Consider the following 18379-nt stretch of genomic DNA (forward strand, 5'->3'; position numbering starts at 1 on the left):
CCTGACGCTTGCTCTTGCCTTCCAACACATCTCTTCCAACTGGAAATCTCTAGCTACTATCGCCTTACAAGGCTGGTGGAATTCCTTATGCCATTTTCACAGACTGGACGTTTCTTTTGCCTCCACTTGTAAACCTGTTCGTAACGTTGATCTTTTCTGGTTACCCCTCACCACGTATCTGGATTGCTTGGCCCTGAAGAAGTTTATACGTCTCAATGCAGAAAATTTTAAACCCCCTTGAATGACTTGAACTCTCTCCTTTTGTTATCTCATATAGGTTTATTTAATACTACTGTTTGTTTATGATGGTAATTTTGCATCGCTGATTTATATAGCTTGAATGCATGCCGTAATTATTTGATAACTTACGGTTTGTATTATTATCTCTGTCTCTTCCCCTCCCCTCCCCCCTCCTTATCTCATCCCCTCTCTTCTTTCCCTCAATGTTAAAATTCTCTTAAAATGCTTTTTGGGTTCCTAACATTGATATTAGCAGTGTTAAGGTTTTTTCACTGGATTTTGTATTGTTTCAGTGTATGCTGATATCTCCTTTTTGTTATCAAATTCTCTAATAAAAGCTTTCAAACATAAGAAAAAAAATACTATTTACTGGGACCATCCCAGGGCCACAACAATCTTTTCACATACAAAAAAGTACTTTTTAGTGAGAGCACTTCTGTCTGATGTCCTTCTCTTAGAGAGTTTTATCTCTTCATCGGATTTGCCTTCTCCAGTATCCTTAGCTAGATTTGCCACCTCCTGTCCCTTTGCCATATGGGATCTCAAGTCTATATTTCCTTAGTTCTGGGGAATCTCATATAATCACATCTCATAGGAACTACGCTTCCCTACAGTTACCCATAAATTGCCCCTAAGCACAATCTAACCTCCTCGGTGTAGGATGGCGGAGCTCTTTTTATTAGGTTCTGCAGCTGAAGCAGGTTGGTGGGCAATTTGTTGTTGTTGCGCCCTGACATGTTGCCTCTAATAAGGCCTTCCCTAGCTTTGCTACTGTGGCCGGTTAGGGTAAAGGATAGACAGATGTAAATGTTTCCCATACGTGCCGAGATCCTACAGCGGACAGGGCGCTGCCATCTTGAAAACGTCACCAACTTAACGCACAGGGACACGGAACGTTAGGTTCTCGCATAAATGTGAAGAATAACTAGAGTGCTAACAGATTTTTAAGACGTGCCAACAGTGGGTGCCACCTTGCCAGACAAAACAGCTTTCAGAAGCCTTCATTGTCTTCCCGAGCAGACTACAAGCAAGTCAGAGGATAAAGTGATCCTCAGTGGTTATCTCGCACTATGTTTTAATTCTGCGCCCGCTTTATTTGTAGGTTTGTAAACGTTGGTTATTGCTCACTTTTAAGAACATTGGAATTGCCCAGATGACTGTTGCGTCGCCGAGGAGTCCAGGCCGCGGACGATGCATGAAATATAGAATACAAAGTTGCGAGCTCTCAGGTACATACATGCCACTCCAAACAAACCGGAGATTCCCGGTTCTACAAGTAAAAAAAAGGCATTATTTGAGCGGTCTCTCGCTTAAAATTGCCTTTACTTCAATGTATGTCAAAGGGAACAAGCATTGGCCACGCAGCTGTGAAAGTGATGCGGCGACAAAAGTGAAAGAAAATAAGCACGCAAGTCGTGCGTGCGCTGGCTGGCGAGTGGTGTGCGATGTGCGTGCACCATGACGAGAGAGGAAAGCCAGATGGCGCCTCTGCTCGTCATTGTGCGCATAACTGCACGCTCTATGCCAGTCAAAAGCGTTTGGTCGGACTTTTAAAAGCCCACACACTAAATGTCTCACCAGAGCAGGGCATGCGCTGGCTCATGCAGACCTAAAAATACCCTTACCACCCTATACCCCTACCCACCCCATAAGACCTAAAAAACTCTTAATACGCTATACCCCTACCCACCCCTAAAAAATCCCTTTTCCCCTATGCCTTTACCTACCCGATAACCCTAAAATACCCTACCCACCCCAAACCCTAAAAACACACCAACAACCCAATACCATTACCCACCCCATAAGCCTAAAATACCCCTTACCACCGGATACCCCTAAACCTCAAAAACACCCTTACATCCCAATACCCTTATCCACCCCTAAACCCTAAAAAAATACTGTATCACCCTATACTCATAACCACACCTAAGCCTTTATATATTTATATATACAGACTACACACACATATAGTTACCTTAACTATACTACTCATGCGTGGTAAACATATGTTTGGTAAAAATGTGTGTGGTAAATGATGCATGGTTAAGGCATTTCGTGGAAATGCCTGCGTTGAAAAGGCTGTTTCCCCTAGACAGCTCATACGCTGTGTGTTGCGAGACATATTGCTAGCTTACAGTGAGCTTAGAGCCTCCCTATTGCTTTGGTTAGCCTCACTGTCACTCACATTTGCTCGCTACAGTGTATGCGTCTCTTCCTCTTCTTGTGTTTATCTCTCCTCTCCAGCATAGGCGTATTACTGTGTCCTTACACTGCATCCTTTTTCAGTCACTGCTTTTTTCTTTTTGTTTAAACAGTACACTGCGTTTTCCATCTGCCTGACTAATATGCCTCTCTCCCCCCTCTGTGCCTCATGTGCTTCTGCCGCCCTCCTTGCTTTCTTGCCTTCTCCAAGCTCCACGCTGCTATTTCTCGCCAGTCTGCTTTTCTCCCCTTTCCACCACAATGCTCTCCCTCTTGCCCAACTGCTGCCTCCACACCCTCAGTGTTGCTTCCACCCCAGCCACTTCCTCTGTGTTGCTTCAGCCCCCACAGGCCTGTTGCCTTGCTGCTGCGCCCACACCCCCAGCCTGTGTTACTTGTCCCATCCACCCATTTTGCCCTAGTGTTTCTTCCACGCCGCCCATCTGCGTAGCTTTCCCTTAAACTGCTTTAAAAGGAAAAAAAAGAACATATTTGTTCTTTTTATTTGCTGATCTGAGTATAAAAGGGCAGCGGCATAATTTTGCAGGCATGCTTACAAAATGACAAGTGCCTTTTTCTTCTTAGCTGTGCTGCACAGCATCATGGCTGCTAAACAGCATGGCTAAAAGGTATTGGCAAAGCCAATACATCCCAAAGGCGAGATCTATTGGCTTTTGCCAATGCTTCTTTTCATGAGTGTGCAGCTATGAACAGTAACTGTGTACTGCAGCAATATTATGTGCCAAGGACATGCAACATCTGGCAATGTAATGGCAGTGCGTGAGATACCAAAATCAGTGGTGATGGAGGTGCTTAAAATGTATTTGAAAATAAGGTAAAATTGTGTATTTTGATTCATATTTTGCTGCATTTAACAGTCACTTGAGGGTAATGTTGCGGTCTCAGCATATGTGATATTCAATTGTTCATACCCTCATTTTCTTCATTTCTGTGAAAACAATGTTTTCTAAACCATTTTAACTATTGGTGTGCTTGCTTCGTCTTCAGGCCAGCTGGTTTCACCAATCCCATATTCCAAGATTTGAAGAGTCACAGTTTAGGTTCACGCACAACCTGATCTAATTTGCTTTGCCCCCTTCAGTGACACACGTACAGAAAGATATTTCTTATTTTCATGGGGACACTACACAGAAAGGAAACACTCCAGTGGTTTTCATTAATTGTACAGGTTCAATATTGAAATAGCAAGAGTGAGTGATCGGCAAGTTCCACTATCCTCCACCACCTTTGAGCTTCAAACCAACACTGGAGTGCATCAATGGAACTGTATGCAGAATGGATTTATTTATTTAGCCATTTGTAGAGCGCCTGGTTACACCGCCGGTCTGTCCCCGCGCTAAGACCACCCAGATTTTGAAGTGGTGAGGCTAACACGAGGAGTGGGTTGCACTTGTGGACCGTTACATAGAGATGCTTACCACAGGTTTTTGTAGGACATTAAAGATTTAAACTTCGTTCCTGAACTATCTGAGGATGGTCGGGCTTTCTTAAATAAAACTGAGGAACATATATCATCTGGTGCCTTTTTAAAGACGTTTTTAGACTTGTCAGTTTGTTGCCATTTCAAGACTGGTCAGTTCGTTGGCATTTCTGGATGTGTTACTTTACTGGCAAGCCCGTCTGGTTTCTCTCAGCTATTTTGCTTGTATCCAACAGTAGGTTTTCAATGGGATTTGTGCTGATGGGTAGGAGAAGGAGTAATGTCCTAGGTATGTGAGTCAAAGTAAAATTCCATTTAATTTAAGAAGTTCACAGTAGTGTCGAGTAGGCTAGAGAGTAGAGTGTTACCACTGTGTGAAAAAAGATTTGCAAATTAATGATGCCGTGACATTTTGGAGCTCGGATGTACGGCTTCACTTTTAAAAAGAGGTCCAATCGTTACCATGCGGTTTATGACTTCTTGCTAATGCTTTTTCATACCATAGCCTTACGGACAATTCATTTCTTGTACCCAGGTGACTGCCACAGTAGGATAGGGCCCAAGTGGTGAACATACAACTGGTTTTGCTTTCCACATCGGTGTAAGGCAAGGATATAGTAATGCCTCATTTCGGTTAAGATTGTATATTAACAATCTGGCAGACTCTTCGTCTACATCCAAGTTTATCCACTTTCACTGGAAAGAGGTTTGATTATTTACCACCGTACATTTTGCCAATGATGCAAATATTAGAAGCGGCACCAGGCATGGCTGTCCACTGTCCTCTTTGCTCTTAGCCCTAGAGCTCCTCCTGCACAATATCAGGGAGAATGTCTGTATCTCAGGGTGGAAACTAAAAAGGGGTTGCTTCAAACGAGTGCCCTTTGCTGAGGACATCTTGATAAAGTTAGTGAGCTCATAACAACTGTTAGGTGTGCTGCTAACATAATTAGATGGTCCACCTCTAGGATATGCCACCTGGGAGACAGGTTAACTCCCAACCTATGAATATGCACTACAGAGGACATATCAGGCTTACCAAGAGTAGTCAAAGCAGAGGACTCTTCATACTATAACCAAACAGACATTATCTTTACTTGGGTGGGTCAAGGAGCAGCTCTTAAAACGATGCTCCTTCCACAAATCTCATTTACATTTCAACCCCTTTGATTTCTCCTTAAAGCAAGGAAAATCAAGTATCTACAGGACTTTCGGTTTCTCGGCTGTATCACGAGCCTCTCTTGCGGCTGTATCACGAGGCTTTCTTGCCGCTGTATCACAAGGCTCTCTTGCGACTGTATCACGGGGCTCTCTTGCTGATGCCTGTCATGGATAGGGGGTGCGTGCGGCACGGGAAAAAGATCTAGGTAGCCCAATACCAGACAAGACATGGTACTTTTGCTGTGAGCAGGCTAGATTGGTCTCTAATAATCACCAACACAAACTTCTACATTTTAAATACCTACCCCGCGCCTACATTAACCCTCCTTTAGTAGCCAAATCAGATTCCATTAAATCACACTGCTCCCCTCGATGCGCCATGGAACACGCTGCCTTTTCACACTTGGCATGGAACTGTGCGCCAATACTTGCCTATAGGGAAGAGGTATTTCGCATGTTATCACAAATGATCGAGACCAAGCTTGCTTTGTCTCCCTAATGTGACTGCTGGGCTACGTTTGACTGCTTCCTGTAAGAGTTCAGCGTTATGTAGCTATTGCGCTCTTACTGGCGAAGCACCAGGTGTCTTTACACTTGTGTGACACATCAATCCCAACGGTTAAGGGGTGGATTCGAGATCTGGTGCTGAGACACCATGAGTGATACCTACTGCTTTACAACCACCCACTTCCAGGCCTAAAAACATATGGCAACCACATGAAACTACTTATTACTTTTTCCACCTGAAGTTTCGGGGGGGGCCGACCATGATTGAAGCACATTTCGCCCCGGGTCAAATACCTATTATCATACAATGTAACTGCATGGTTTCACTACAGACCATTTGAGACAAGTCTTTTTTGCAACCAGAAACTTATTCTGCAAACCAACCTATGCAAAAACAACAGTTGATGGATAGAATGCAGAACAATGTCATACATTCACCCCAGTACAGAGATCTGGGCCTAAATCCATTGTTGTTTTGCTCACCTTGCCATTTCAGTTTGAACCCAGCCATATGCAAATCAGTCTTGACCCTGTGCCTCATGGGAACAGTCCAGCCCAAACTGCCAAGCCAGGTCCTCCCTGGACTGGAAACAACCATCCTAGGACAGCTTTCAGGGTTTCACCCCTCTTCAGCCAGGATAGCTTGATTCCAGTGGCATGGAGAGCAAGGGACCCACGTCTGGGCATACCCGTCCCACTCAGGGTGCCAGATGCAAAAACAACCGTTGATGGACAGAATGCAGAACAATGTCATACATTCACCCCAGTACAGAGATCTGGGCCTAAATCCATCGTTTTTTTGCTCACCGTACCATTCCAGTTTGAACACAGCCATATGCAAATCAGTCTTGACCCTGTGCCTCATGGGAACAGTCCAGCCTGAACAGCAGACTGTACTAATGTGTCAGTCTGCAAAATAAGGATTCGACCGAGTCACAATCCAACCTACCCAATTAATTTCATTAGGTAGGGTGCAACTTGCAACTTCAACAGATATCACAATGACAGGAATGGTGGCCTTCAAGCTTCATCAGACCACCAGGTCTGTAATTGTTTGTAAATGAAGTAAACTAAAAAAAAGTAGTACATTTGCCTAAAGGAACACTGGACACTGCCTACTCACTATTCAGAAAGGGAACCCTTCCCTTTTTGCAGATAACTTACCACTGAACTTGGGAATCTGTAACTTTTCAATATTTGGCAAGTAGAATTCCGGATGCAAACTTTAGATACATGGGGTACCGATTAGCAATCTACAAGAGATGCCCCCAATATGCCTCTTCCAAATCGTCAGTTGGCAGCCATTCTGAATCCCATTTTAGGAACCAATAAAAGTTAACCGACTCCTATAATGGGATTTGTACAAAAGAAAAGCGGTCGCAAACGCTCAGAGTTTGCCAAGTGGAGTGTTTGCAACCTCAAAATGGTTAGTTCATCTGGCCTCCACTTTCTAAGCCAAATCAGATTCCAAAATCCCAGTCTTCCTCCTGTTACTAGCAGCTAAAATATACTAATGTCATTATAGGAAAATGATAAGCTTTTGATAGCAGACAGGTGGGTACAATGGCTATGGCTCACGTGAAAAATATATCAGTGAAAATTGATGTCCCAAAGAAATAGAAATGAGCATTGTACAGTAGATCATTGAAAAGTATAGGACAATTAGGCGCAGTAGACATGTTGTGGAGTATAAGAGCACCATACATGTGATCCGAAGGACATGGTTGCTGGCCTCCATTCTTGGCACTGACTGTAGTTCTGTAGCAGTTAAGAGTTGTGTGAAGCATGTCTTCCACAGGGTGAAAATGCCTATGGTACACTGTGCAACGTTGCTACAGTTTGATAGGCCATTTGGCTCAAGAGGATTCTTTAGCAGGAGGCACTGGAGAGAAACTTGACATTTTTTGAGACTATCCGAAGGCTAAAACCCCAAATCAAATAAAAACTACACTTTTTACTATAGGAAGGCTGACTCCATGAGAAGGTCCAAGTCAAGAAACTAACTAGGTATCGTTTTTACTTGTTTTACCCTTTTATGCTAGAGCTCCACTGCTAACATATAGCAATTATGTTCATAATGGAAACTGCAAAACTGGAAAAAAGTCACTTCATCTAGCCAATTCTTATTTTGTTGCTATACTTATAATGATAATGGGGTCCCAGGGGGAACTCGGCGCGAGCCGTTGTCCCCCTGGGGTTTTTCGCGCGGTGGAATAATCCACGCAGCGCGATAGGTGTTAAAATGGGAGGGGCTGGTCTAGAAGGTAGGTTATAAATAGGAGGGGTTTTGGAGGGAGGGTACTTCAGAAGGGATTTCTTGGTGGCGAACTTTGTTGTAACGCTGTATACCACCCCCACTGGCGTCTCTGCTATTGGTTTTTTGGCAACCGGCTTTAAATCTTACCGGAATGGCGGAGGGCGCTGCCATGGCGTGAGGCCTGGAGTGTCTGCTGCTGTGGCGGCGGGTATTGGGCGCCCAAGACGGACCGCGGCGCGTGGAGGCTGTGGCGGCATGTTTGCCATCGCACGGCCGGGCTCCTTTAGCGCCTCTCAACGCGGTCAGTGTAGTGGTGAGGCAGCAGGGTCGAGGTCATTCTGTTAGGCGGAGCGGTGGCAGCAGGCTCCTTTCTCGTGTCTCTTCGGTGCAGGTAATGGGAACAGTTCAGTTGGGGGCAGTCTCCACCCCTCGCGTGGGAAGGACAAAGAGGCGGTCTTCTCTCAAGAGTGGTGCCGCCTCTAGAAGCCTCTCAGTAACGGGCATGCAAGAAGGCTTGGGGAAGGGGCGGGGCTTGGTATAGGGGGAGTGCAATTCGATTTCTTTGCCTGCCAGCCCTACTCCTGCCAAAAGGGTGCTTATGAGAGGAAAGATGCTTAGGAAGAATGCACATTGTATTAAAAGGGGTGCTCAGATAAATATAGCGCCCCAGTTTTTCAGGACAGAAGCTCTGCATCTCTAAGGGATTACTCCAGTGACAGTGGGGAGGAGGCTGTGGAGGTGCAAGCAGTGTCTTCTGCTTTTCAAAACGGTAATAATTCGTAGTTGTCTCAGACTTTTCATGTTGGCAGGGAGTTATTTGAAGGGGACATTTCAGGTATTATTCAGTCTCCTGTTCCAAGGGGTCCTCCTGTGGATAAATCTCAATTACATATTAAGGAATCAATGGCGTAGGCTCAATTTGGCCTCACAGAGTCACCAGTTGGAAAAGATGTACAGGAGGTTTTTGAGGCATTTGAACCTTGTCCACACAGGGAACATGACGCTTTACCTAAGGACCAGTTGGGGTTCTCAGCTGCTAATGAGTCTCTTTTTCCAACACTTCGCCCCCCCCACCCAGTCACCCCCATTTTTCTTTTGATTCTTCTTTTGGGCCTCAGCATGGGCAATGGGTGTGGGTAGAGCATACGAACGCCCCACCGTCTTCAGTTGGCAGCTCTCAGCAGACGGCTGGGCTTAAAAAAATTTCAGAGTCTTTTAGCAGGGGCGGCCGGAAGACCTCTCCATCATCAGTTTCTCAGCCAACGGCTGGTGTTTCCAGTTTTGGGAATGCGGAGCAGTTTGCGGCTTTGGGAAAATTAATAGGAACACAGGGCAGATCAGGTGCGGATTTTGGGTGTATGGCCAGGTATTCCGAGCGGATGCCAGTGACCAATTGGAAGTTTAATGACAGGGGGGTGGGGGACGGGGAATTGCCAAGTAGCAGTAATGTGGATTTGGAATTTTTGGATGAGCAATTTGAAGATGGGGTTGTTTCTGATGATATTGATGAAGGTGAGGTGGTGGAAGGAATTGATGGTAATGTACGTGCATTGAGCAACAACCATGTTTTATCAAAGGGAGGGTCGGGGGCAACCAATGTTTTTAGCATGTTGCGGAAGTCAAGAGCGGACAGCGCAACGGAGCAGGATCAGTGACGCGGTCATCGTCAGCGTGATGATCCCAAGGAGTTTCAGAAACGTGCTGCTCAGCTAACGACAGGTAAGCCTCATTGGTGGGCTTCTTGGTCTCAATCATCGAAGGGCAAGGTTACTACACGTTCAATGGGTGTGGGTGTAGGTGATGTCTCTGTGTCTGATGCAGTGGGGTCGGGTTTGGGGGAGGGTGTGATTCAGGTGGTAGAACAGTTACCATCCATCAACAATGTTGCAGTGTCAAATAGGGATGTAAGTCATGATAAACAGATTTCTGGTGTAGACAATTCCATGACTGGTCGGGTAGGGGGGAGTCGAAGTTAATATTCATAAGAGACTCCCTTATATGGGTTTGGCTATGCCATTGGGGACGCACCTTTCAGTTATGACAAAAAACCGGATTTGGCAACATGAGTTTGTCGATGTTTTTAAACTACTCCATATGGACATTCAGGCTGAGGGATCAAAGGAGGAGGAATGGGAGCTTTCTAGACGTCCCAGGGTCCCCAAGACCATTGAGAACTGGACTGCAGCATTTTTGATATATGCAAGCGTTTATTGTGAAAAACACTAAGATAGGGCAATTGCTATGTTAAAATACATGGACATAATTAGTAAGGCCCAACTTCATTTTGGTGGTTTTGTGTGGCTCAGCTACGACGAGGAATTCAGGGCTAGAGTTAGTATCTTTCACGATAAACCTTGGGGTGATGTCGACCAGGAACTTTGGCTTCAGTGGATGTCCTCTACCCAACCGCCTGCAACGACACATACCGCAAGTGGTTTACCAATTACTTACCGGCCCTTTCAACATCGCCCCGCCCAAATCGGGCGGGTTGGTTTGGTAGAGGACAGCTCCCAACATCCAGGGCATGTTGGAATTTTAACGGGGGTATCTGCACCAGACAATTCTGTAGGTTCAAACATGAATGTTCTCAATGCGGGGGAAAACATACCCTTACACAATGCTTCCCTAATCAGAGGTTTGGGGAACAAGGGAGATTCCAGTGGGAGAGAGGACCAGTTTTTCAACCTATGCCAAAAGGCTCATACCCCAATTAAGCTGGTGTGTATGGAATTATGGCTGGATAAGTATCCAGATTTTGAGGCAGCTGCAAAACTTTATTGGGGTTTTAAGGATGGGTTCAGGATCGGTTATCAAGGGCCAAGAGTAAAACGATGGGCTGATAACTTGAAATCTGCCAAGGAGTTGCCTCAGTTTGTGCAAAAGAAACTGGATGTGGAGTTAATGGCTGGCAGAATAGCGGGCCCCTTTAGGCAGTGCACTATGCGTAATTTGATTGTATCCCCTTTGGGCTTAGTACCCAAAAAAATAGCTGGTGAATTTAGTTTAATTCACCATCTGTCGTGGCATGAAAGTCAATCAATTAATGATTTCATTTCCCCTGCTGATTCTAATGTTTCTTATGCCTCGGTAGACGATGCATTAAGATTGGTGCGAATGGTGAGGACTGGTGCTGAGTTAGCGAAAAGTGATATTCAGCCTGCCTTTCGTTTATTACCAATACATCCTTCAGATTTTGAGCTTCTGGGCATGTTTTTTAATGGAGCATTTTATGTAGACAGAATTCTCCCTATGGGTTGCTCAGTGTCTTGTCCTCTTTTTGAAATGCTTAGTACCTTCCTGCAATGGTGTTTTTCAGAGAGGAGCGGTCACAAATATGTATGTCACTATTTGGATGATTTTATGTTCACTGGAGAGGCACATTCAGATTAGTGTCTCAGAGCATTAAGCAGTTTTCAGGACATGGCTGAGGAGTTTGGCGTTCCGCTGGCTCCTGAAAAGACTGAAGGTCCTAGCACCAGGCTTACTTTTTTGGGTACAGAAATTGATACTCAGGTCATGATGGCTCGCTTGCTGGCGGAAAAGGTTCGGGAGGTCAGGTCCTTTTTGTTAGAAGTTGTTGGTAAAGAAAAAATTGAGCTCAGGCAAGTTCAGCAATTATTGGGCTATCTAAACTTTGCTTGTCGGGTGGTCAGCGCGGGCAGGACTTTCTGCAGACGTTTGGGGATGGCAATGTCAGGAGCATACCTTCCTCACCACAGGATTAGAATTACCAGAGCCATTAGGGAAGATCTTTTCATTTGGCTAAAATGTTTGGCGGATTTTAATGGAGTCTCTCTCTTTTTTGTGGAGGACAATACCATTTGGCAGATCCATGTATTTTCAGATGCATCTGGGGCCCATGGATTCGGTTTGTTTTGGGAGGGACGCTGGTGTGCAGAGAGATGGCCTCCCCATTGGCTTCAGCAAGGACGCAGTATTGCCTTTCTGGTGGTGTTCCCTCTTATTGTTGCATTACTGGTTTGGGGTGAGGAATTTCGGGATAGGTGTGTGCTTTTTCATGTCGATAATATGTCTGTTGTAAATCTTATTAACAATCAAAAAGCTAGAGCTATACGAGTACTACGCCTTTTGCGGGCTTTCATGCTACAGAGCCTCAGATTGAATATTGTTTTCAGAGCAAGGCACATTCCAGGCATAAACAATTTTATAGCAGACGCGTTGTCTCACTTTAATTGGCAGAAATTCCGCAGTTTGGCGCCAAGTGCAGACAACTTCAAAACTCCGATTCCGTAGAACGCCTGGGTGCTGGGGGACTGAGGATCATTGAATTGTTGGAAAATTCTTTAGCTCCTTCCACCAGAAGCAGTTATCAACAGGCTTGAAGTGAATTTTTAAGTTATGCAAAATTTCACAACTTTGATGGGAACTCTGATGGTAACAAAAGCTTCATTTTGCAGTTTGTTTTGCATTTGATTAAGAAGGCCCTGTCACTCACTACTATTTCTGGGAAATTGGCTGGGATTTCCTTTTATGGGCAATTGTGGTGGGGTCAGGATTTAGTTGGGTATGTATTGCTAGGGCGCATGTTAAAAGGTTTCAGCAGAGAACGTTCTTATTCCTTGCTGTTACGTGAACCAGTTACGTTTACCCTCTTACAACAATTGTTGGTGCAACTACCAGTTTGCTATTATGATTTTTGGGAGGTTTACCGTTTTAGGATTTGTATGATTTGGCTATTCTTTGGTGCTCTCAGGGTCTCCGAATTATTGGGTTTGAGGGAGCAGATGGGTATACAGAGTAGTGAGGTCCAAGTGCTTGATAACGAACTGAGGATTATGTTGAGGTCTAAAACCGATCAATTGGGCAAAGGCACATGGGTCACATTAAACAGCAGGGGGGTGCCGGATGCTGTACTTTGGGGGGAGTGGGTGTCATTTGCCAATTTGGCTGATTTCCAGCCTGGGGCAAACAAAATTTCTCATAGGAATGGGTCTAAGATCTCCAGTCCTCATTTATTGGCTGTGCTACGTAAGACTTAGTTTAAAATTGGGGAAAACCCTTCACTGTTTGGGACACACTCTTTTCGTATCGGCGGCCACTGAAGCGGCCAGGTTGAGCTGGGGCTGAGAGGACATCAAGAGGATTGGTAGGTGGAAATCTGCTTGTTTTACTCGCTACGTCAGGAAATAATAATAACTTTATTGCACCTTTCTGTCGGCTAATTTTGTTTTTTCAGCCTAGGTTGTGTAAAAGGTTCAATGTCATCAAAAATGCGTACATGGATAGTAGGTCACTCCTTCATTAAATGGGCAGCCACTTTTGCAGAGCAGCAGATATACGGCAGAGCACTTGGACTTCCCAGCAAAGGGCACGAAGTTTTCTGGAAAGGAAAAGGTGGTATGAGGTTGGAGGGTTTATTTACCATGTTATCAGAGCGGTCATCTGCAAGAGGATTTCCGGACTTGTTAATTATCCATCTAGGCGAAAACGACTTAGTGTCGTTATCGGGTTATCCCTTATTAAACGGATGAAATTGGACTTGGCAGTATTAAAAAACAATTGGGCATGTACGTCTTTGGTATGGACAGAATTTATCTACAGGCAACATTGGAGGGGGGCTCGCAATCACGCTGCAATGGAGAAAGCTCGCAGGAAGCTTAATCGGGCGATGAAAGTTTTTTGCCAGGCGATGGGTATTAAAATTTTATCCCATGATAATATCACAGGTACAGAAGATCATCTGTTCCGGGAGGATGGGGTACATTTATCCCCGATGGGTCAAGCATACTGTTGGACCTGGGAATTGCCAATTCACAGGGGTAGCCTGGCGCAAGGCAGGAAGGCACCCAAATGCATCCTGTGTAAAGCAGCTGTGCAGCACACGCATCCACCTTGGCAGAGCAACGCACGCAATGACCTGACACCACACCACTTGTGCTTAAAAACAAGACTCTTTATGTAGCTTTTGACAGGAGAAAGAGGGTTATTTCAGCATATAATCATTTCTCAGTTTAGCATGAATCAACAAAGTCACTGTAACTCTCCTTTTTCACTTTATGGTCACTCAACAGTACCCTGTAGGTGCTAAATCTACCTCAGATCAGCTTAAATTCATCGAGTCATCAGCATAACATTACAAATAAATTAGCATAAATTCATCAATGTATTAGCATAACATTAGAAATAAATTAACATGAATTCATCACTGTATCAGCATAACATTAGGAATAAGTTTGCATGAGTTTACCAATGTATCACCCGCGCTTCAACCCACTTTAATAGTGTCACGACAACTGGGGACTATATCCCATTGTAAGGGGAGCGATCTGGTGTATGGCTTCCATGTACTACCACCAAGGGGGGATTCCTTATGGGGCTATAGCGCTTGCCTTATGGCTCTCCCCAGCCTCACACGCTCGGTCCCAGTTATTGCAGGAATGACCCGAGCCTCCCGTAGTCTCACCAGGCACTCGAGGCCCAGTCCCAGTCTCTCCCGGAAGGGGCGGATGCGGGGCTGCCTCCTGAGGGTTGGACACTTCTCGGCAGCCCCCCCACGCTCCGCAAGTCTCCGCCTCCCTCCCCGGGGATGTTACCTGTGTTCTTCGGCCCTCCGGGACCCTTGCGCCGGTCTTAGTGAGCTGACGCCTCCAGGGGGGGGGGGTTGTCAGTGAAGTCACGATCCCGCTTCACTCCCGCTGGAGCAGCGTATCTCGCGGGGAGTGATGACGAGGTGCGAGGGAGGCTGGGCGGGGGCGAGGCCTATGACACGGCCGGCGCCCCCGTCACGTGACGGTGGAGAGTCTCCTCAGATCGGCTGCGGCCACCGGTGCCTCCGCGGAGAGGTTCTCCTCAGCTGATGTGGGGGGTCACGACAGGGACGGCCGGTCCCCCTTGACAGTTGCGGCTACTCCGGGCAGCGGCGGTGAGTTTGGGGCTAATTAATACTTCACAGCTACCGCGCTGACAGGAACTCGGGCAGCGGCGGTGAATGGGGTCAATTAGTGTCTCACAGCTATCACGCTGACAGGAACTCGGGCAGCGACGGTGAATAGGGTTAATTAATGTCTCACAGCTATCACGCCGACAGGAACTCGGGCAGCGACGGTGAATGGGGGAATGATTAGCGCTTCTAGCACAGCGCTTCAGGGCTCAGCGCTTCAGGGGAAGGACAGCGCCCATCCAGTTTAGTGCTTCTAGCGGGTAGCGCTGGGGTCTGAAGGGGTAACAGCGCCGGCAGAGTCAATGAGGGGGCTCTGGAAAGGATACTCGGTTGAGTCCCCAGCAGCCCTTCGTTCAGGTGGTGGTTTCTTGTGGCGCTGATGGTTCGTTGCCCTTTTCCCAGTTGAGGGGTTGGTTAAGGCAGTGGGGAGGGGAGGGGGGTTGAATTGAAGGCTGCTGTCAGTCAGGCCTCTATGGATGGTCCCCTGGGGATTCCCTCACACTGGGCCAGGTCAGTGGGTTTGGTCAGGATTCCTCACACAGCTTAGAGGGCAAGGCCTAGACCCAGTCACCCCTAGTGGTATAGGTGCCCCCTCCCCCTTCCGCCTAAAACTCCAGTACAGGGTCCCCCCCAGGTCAGTGATGTCCCAACTGACTAGAAAGCTTCCCGCCCTTCCTATTTATACTCCCAGGTCAGGTGATCACTCTCTATTCCGGAAGGTTCCAGGGGCTTCCACATTCTAGCTATGGTCAGGGGAGGCAGGCTGGTGATGTCACAATAATTAGAGGTTCCAGCCAGCTCCTGACAACTAGGGCGCTTCTAGAAAGACCGCTCCGCCTGGGCAGGGGTCTGTGGCAGCCATATTAGTAGTAGAGAGCACCTGCACCTTAGCATTGATTAGCAATGGTAAGGTGCCCGGAGACCTAGGGCCAACCAAAAAGAGGGTGGAAAAAAACGAGGCAAGGGCGAAAAAAAACGGGAAAGACCGCCCTAGGGCGGACAGGTCTAACACATACTATCTATTGGAGATGAGGAATTTGTTGGCAAATTTTTGGAACGAAAATCTTTGTTGTGATAAAAGTGTATCATAATTTCATGTTATAACAAACATTGAGGGGTGGGGGCCAGAAAAACTCTTTGGTTTTCCTGGGTGGCGTTTTTGTGGGGGGTTTGGATAGTCTGGAGCGGCTTATCCATCCCTCTGGGGTGGGGGAGGGGGGGAGGAGAAGGTCAATAAAAAACAAAGGAGGGGAAAGGAAATGATGGGTTAGTGCATTACATGGGGTATTTCTGCAAGTCTTGTTGGTTTTAGTATGATAAATTGTTTTCGGGGTTTTTGGATGAAGCATAATGCGAATAGGGATTTTTTGATATGAAAGATTCTGTTTATCTGTATTAATAAAGTGACCTTTTCTGCTAAGACAATAATGGTGAGTGGATTGTTGTTATTGCGTGATCTTTAATGTTGTACGTCTACTCTCCTCAGAAGGCTAATGCTTAAGCCTCGAAGACTCTCTCCAAAATATGGTATTTGAAAGGCACTTAAAATACAAACAAACTGCGTATGTGTGGACTTATAAAGCACAAATGAATCTGTATGGTTCTACAGCACTCTAAGGGAGAGGATACAATAGTGACTGGGCTAAAGGCACAATCTGGTGGTGATGAGGATGGCAAAAGGAGTTTTCTTCAATACGTGGTCTGTGCAGACATTACACTAGAAACTGTTAAAAGCAGACAACTCCATTTTAAAAGCCATGTCGTTATATGGTGGGTTTTGGAGACTTTGTGCTCATGTTCCCTTGTTGTTAAAGCACACATCTGTTCAGAAACCTCCTGAATTCTGCTGTAAAGCTTACACATAACACTAAAAGATTCAACTCACCACTTCTCATGATACTGACACCACAGTTTCCTCTCTCAAAGTTCACTCCTTCATACTTATACCCTGTGGAAAAGAATAAAGGAGGAAAATAAAGGAGGTGAATAACAAAAGCCAAAAAATACCAAATGTCCCAATCATTACATTGCATAGGAGTGGATGGAAAATCTGCACAATATCAGAAACAGCGCAAGAACACGTGCCGCGACCAAAGACTACAGCTCTCAATGCTGTGGTAATATAAAATACCTAAACAGGAGTTTACTGAAAAAACAAAGTTATGCTCATAGGTTTTCAAAATGTTTCCACCTGTTCACAACCGTTTTCTTTTAAATTAAATGGCCTTTCTTCCTTGCATAAAACCATGGTTACCTACTATAACTATCCTTCACTTGCCTGGAATCACATTCGTTTTGACCCGCTAACCAATGACACTTAACAATGACTTGCACTATTAGTTTTACAATCCCTACCATATGTCATGCCACAACATCTAATGACCTCCTACAGTCAGTCACTCGCACTGCATTTTCATTTCCTCCAATCAGTTCATATAATCTCAGTCTGTATACACTTGCTACTATAACATTCTCACTTTGATTCGTGCAGCATGTCTTCTTCTGTAACCAGTCTGTTTTCAAGTCTAAAATGCATCTGGGAATGCTTGATCTATTGAGCAAATGGGACGCGATGTGATAGTTTCGGTCAGATTGCTCCTTTTCGGAAAGGAAGAAGCAACAGAATCTTGGGATTGCTTCTCAAGGATATTCTCAGTGGTTTGTAAGCATTTGCTTATGCACGATATTTCCAAAGATGGGCCCACTCGCTGTACTACGAGACTCTAGGTACTTAGCCGTAAGATGTTCCAATGATGTCAAACACACGTTGCATGTTAGCTAACGCAGAGTGGATGTGGCTCCCTGTTTGTGACGAGTGACCCATCTTGGAATAGTGTTGGACCAACTGGCATAAAATCGTCCCCCTTCAGTAATCGCACAGTCGGACACATCTTTGTTCAAACTCTTTTAAAATCATCTGAACCAACAGCATACATTTTCCTTCAACTGCTTCACTTGTCCTGACTAAGATTTGATATGCGGTCCTTTTTTAAACATTGTGTGGCCTTGCAATACTTACCTACTGCTGAAGACCAACCCAAATTACACTTGATATGTTCATACAGGATTTATTCAAATATCCTAACAGGATAGGGTACTGAGGTAACAAGTCTTTTGGGAACCACAATAGACTAATTCAGCTAGACTGAAAAGAGAAAAAGCTGGCAGTACAAACACTCAAGCTAACTTTTACAGAATACTAGTACAGGGTCATAATTAAGTGGTGATGTGCTTGGTTAGGTAGAGCATCGGACCAAGTTTCTTAAACAATGTTCATTCAGGAGCCATCACTAAGCCTGACCTATGTGGTGACCCATGTAGGGAGGGTCTACCCAGCAATCTCTTTGCTGCCTCCAAATCACCCATTATTATCAAGCCTATCTACCTTAATCTCATGGGTCACTCACTGGCCAGTTGTTGATTAGCGTTTAAGGAACAGCAAATAATGCACTTTGGCATCTGAAATAATTCTAGTACTATGCACAAAATACCTGAATGCAAAATCCAACATTTTAGTGACTGGTGTTTTAAATGTGTGAAAATAGATCCTCAGTAATACAGAGCAGCACTTCACAGTCTGAAATGGGATCAATTGTAAGTATTAAACAATCATTTGCAGAGCAATAGGTCTTGCATTTGCGAGAGTTAGAGCTATTGACATTGTAAATGA

At 45.4% G+C, this 18379-nt stretch overlaps 1 protein-coding gene across 2 annotated transcripts in view; it reads right to left on the minus strand.

Moving 5' to 3' along the window:
* The window catches only part of UPRT (uracil phosphoribosyltransferase homolog), a 134149-nt gene that overhangs the window by 65949 nt on the left and 49821 nt on the right, over window positions 1-18379 (minus strand). For both annotated transcript variants that reach the window (XM_085608243.1, XM_085608244.1), the window contains exon 4: window positions 16595-16657. In XM_085608243.1, coding sequence (XP_085464369.1) covers window positions 16595-16657 — 63 coding nt within the window. The remainder of the gene's footprint in view (window positions 1-16594; window positions 16658-18379) is intronic.

Source organism: Triturus cristatus, chromosome 5_2 (assembly GCF_964204655.1).
Source record: "Triturus cristatus chromosome 5_2, aTriCri1.1, whole genome shotgun sequence".
In the NCBI taxonomy this organism is placed as follows: domain Eukaryota; kingdom Metazoa; phylum Chordata; class Amphibia; order Caudata; family Salamandridae; genus Triturus; species Triturus cristatus.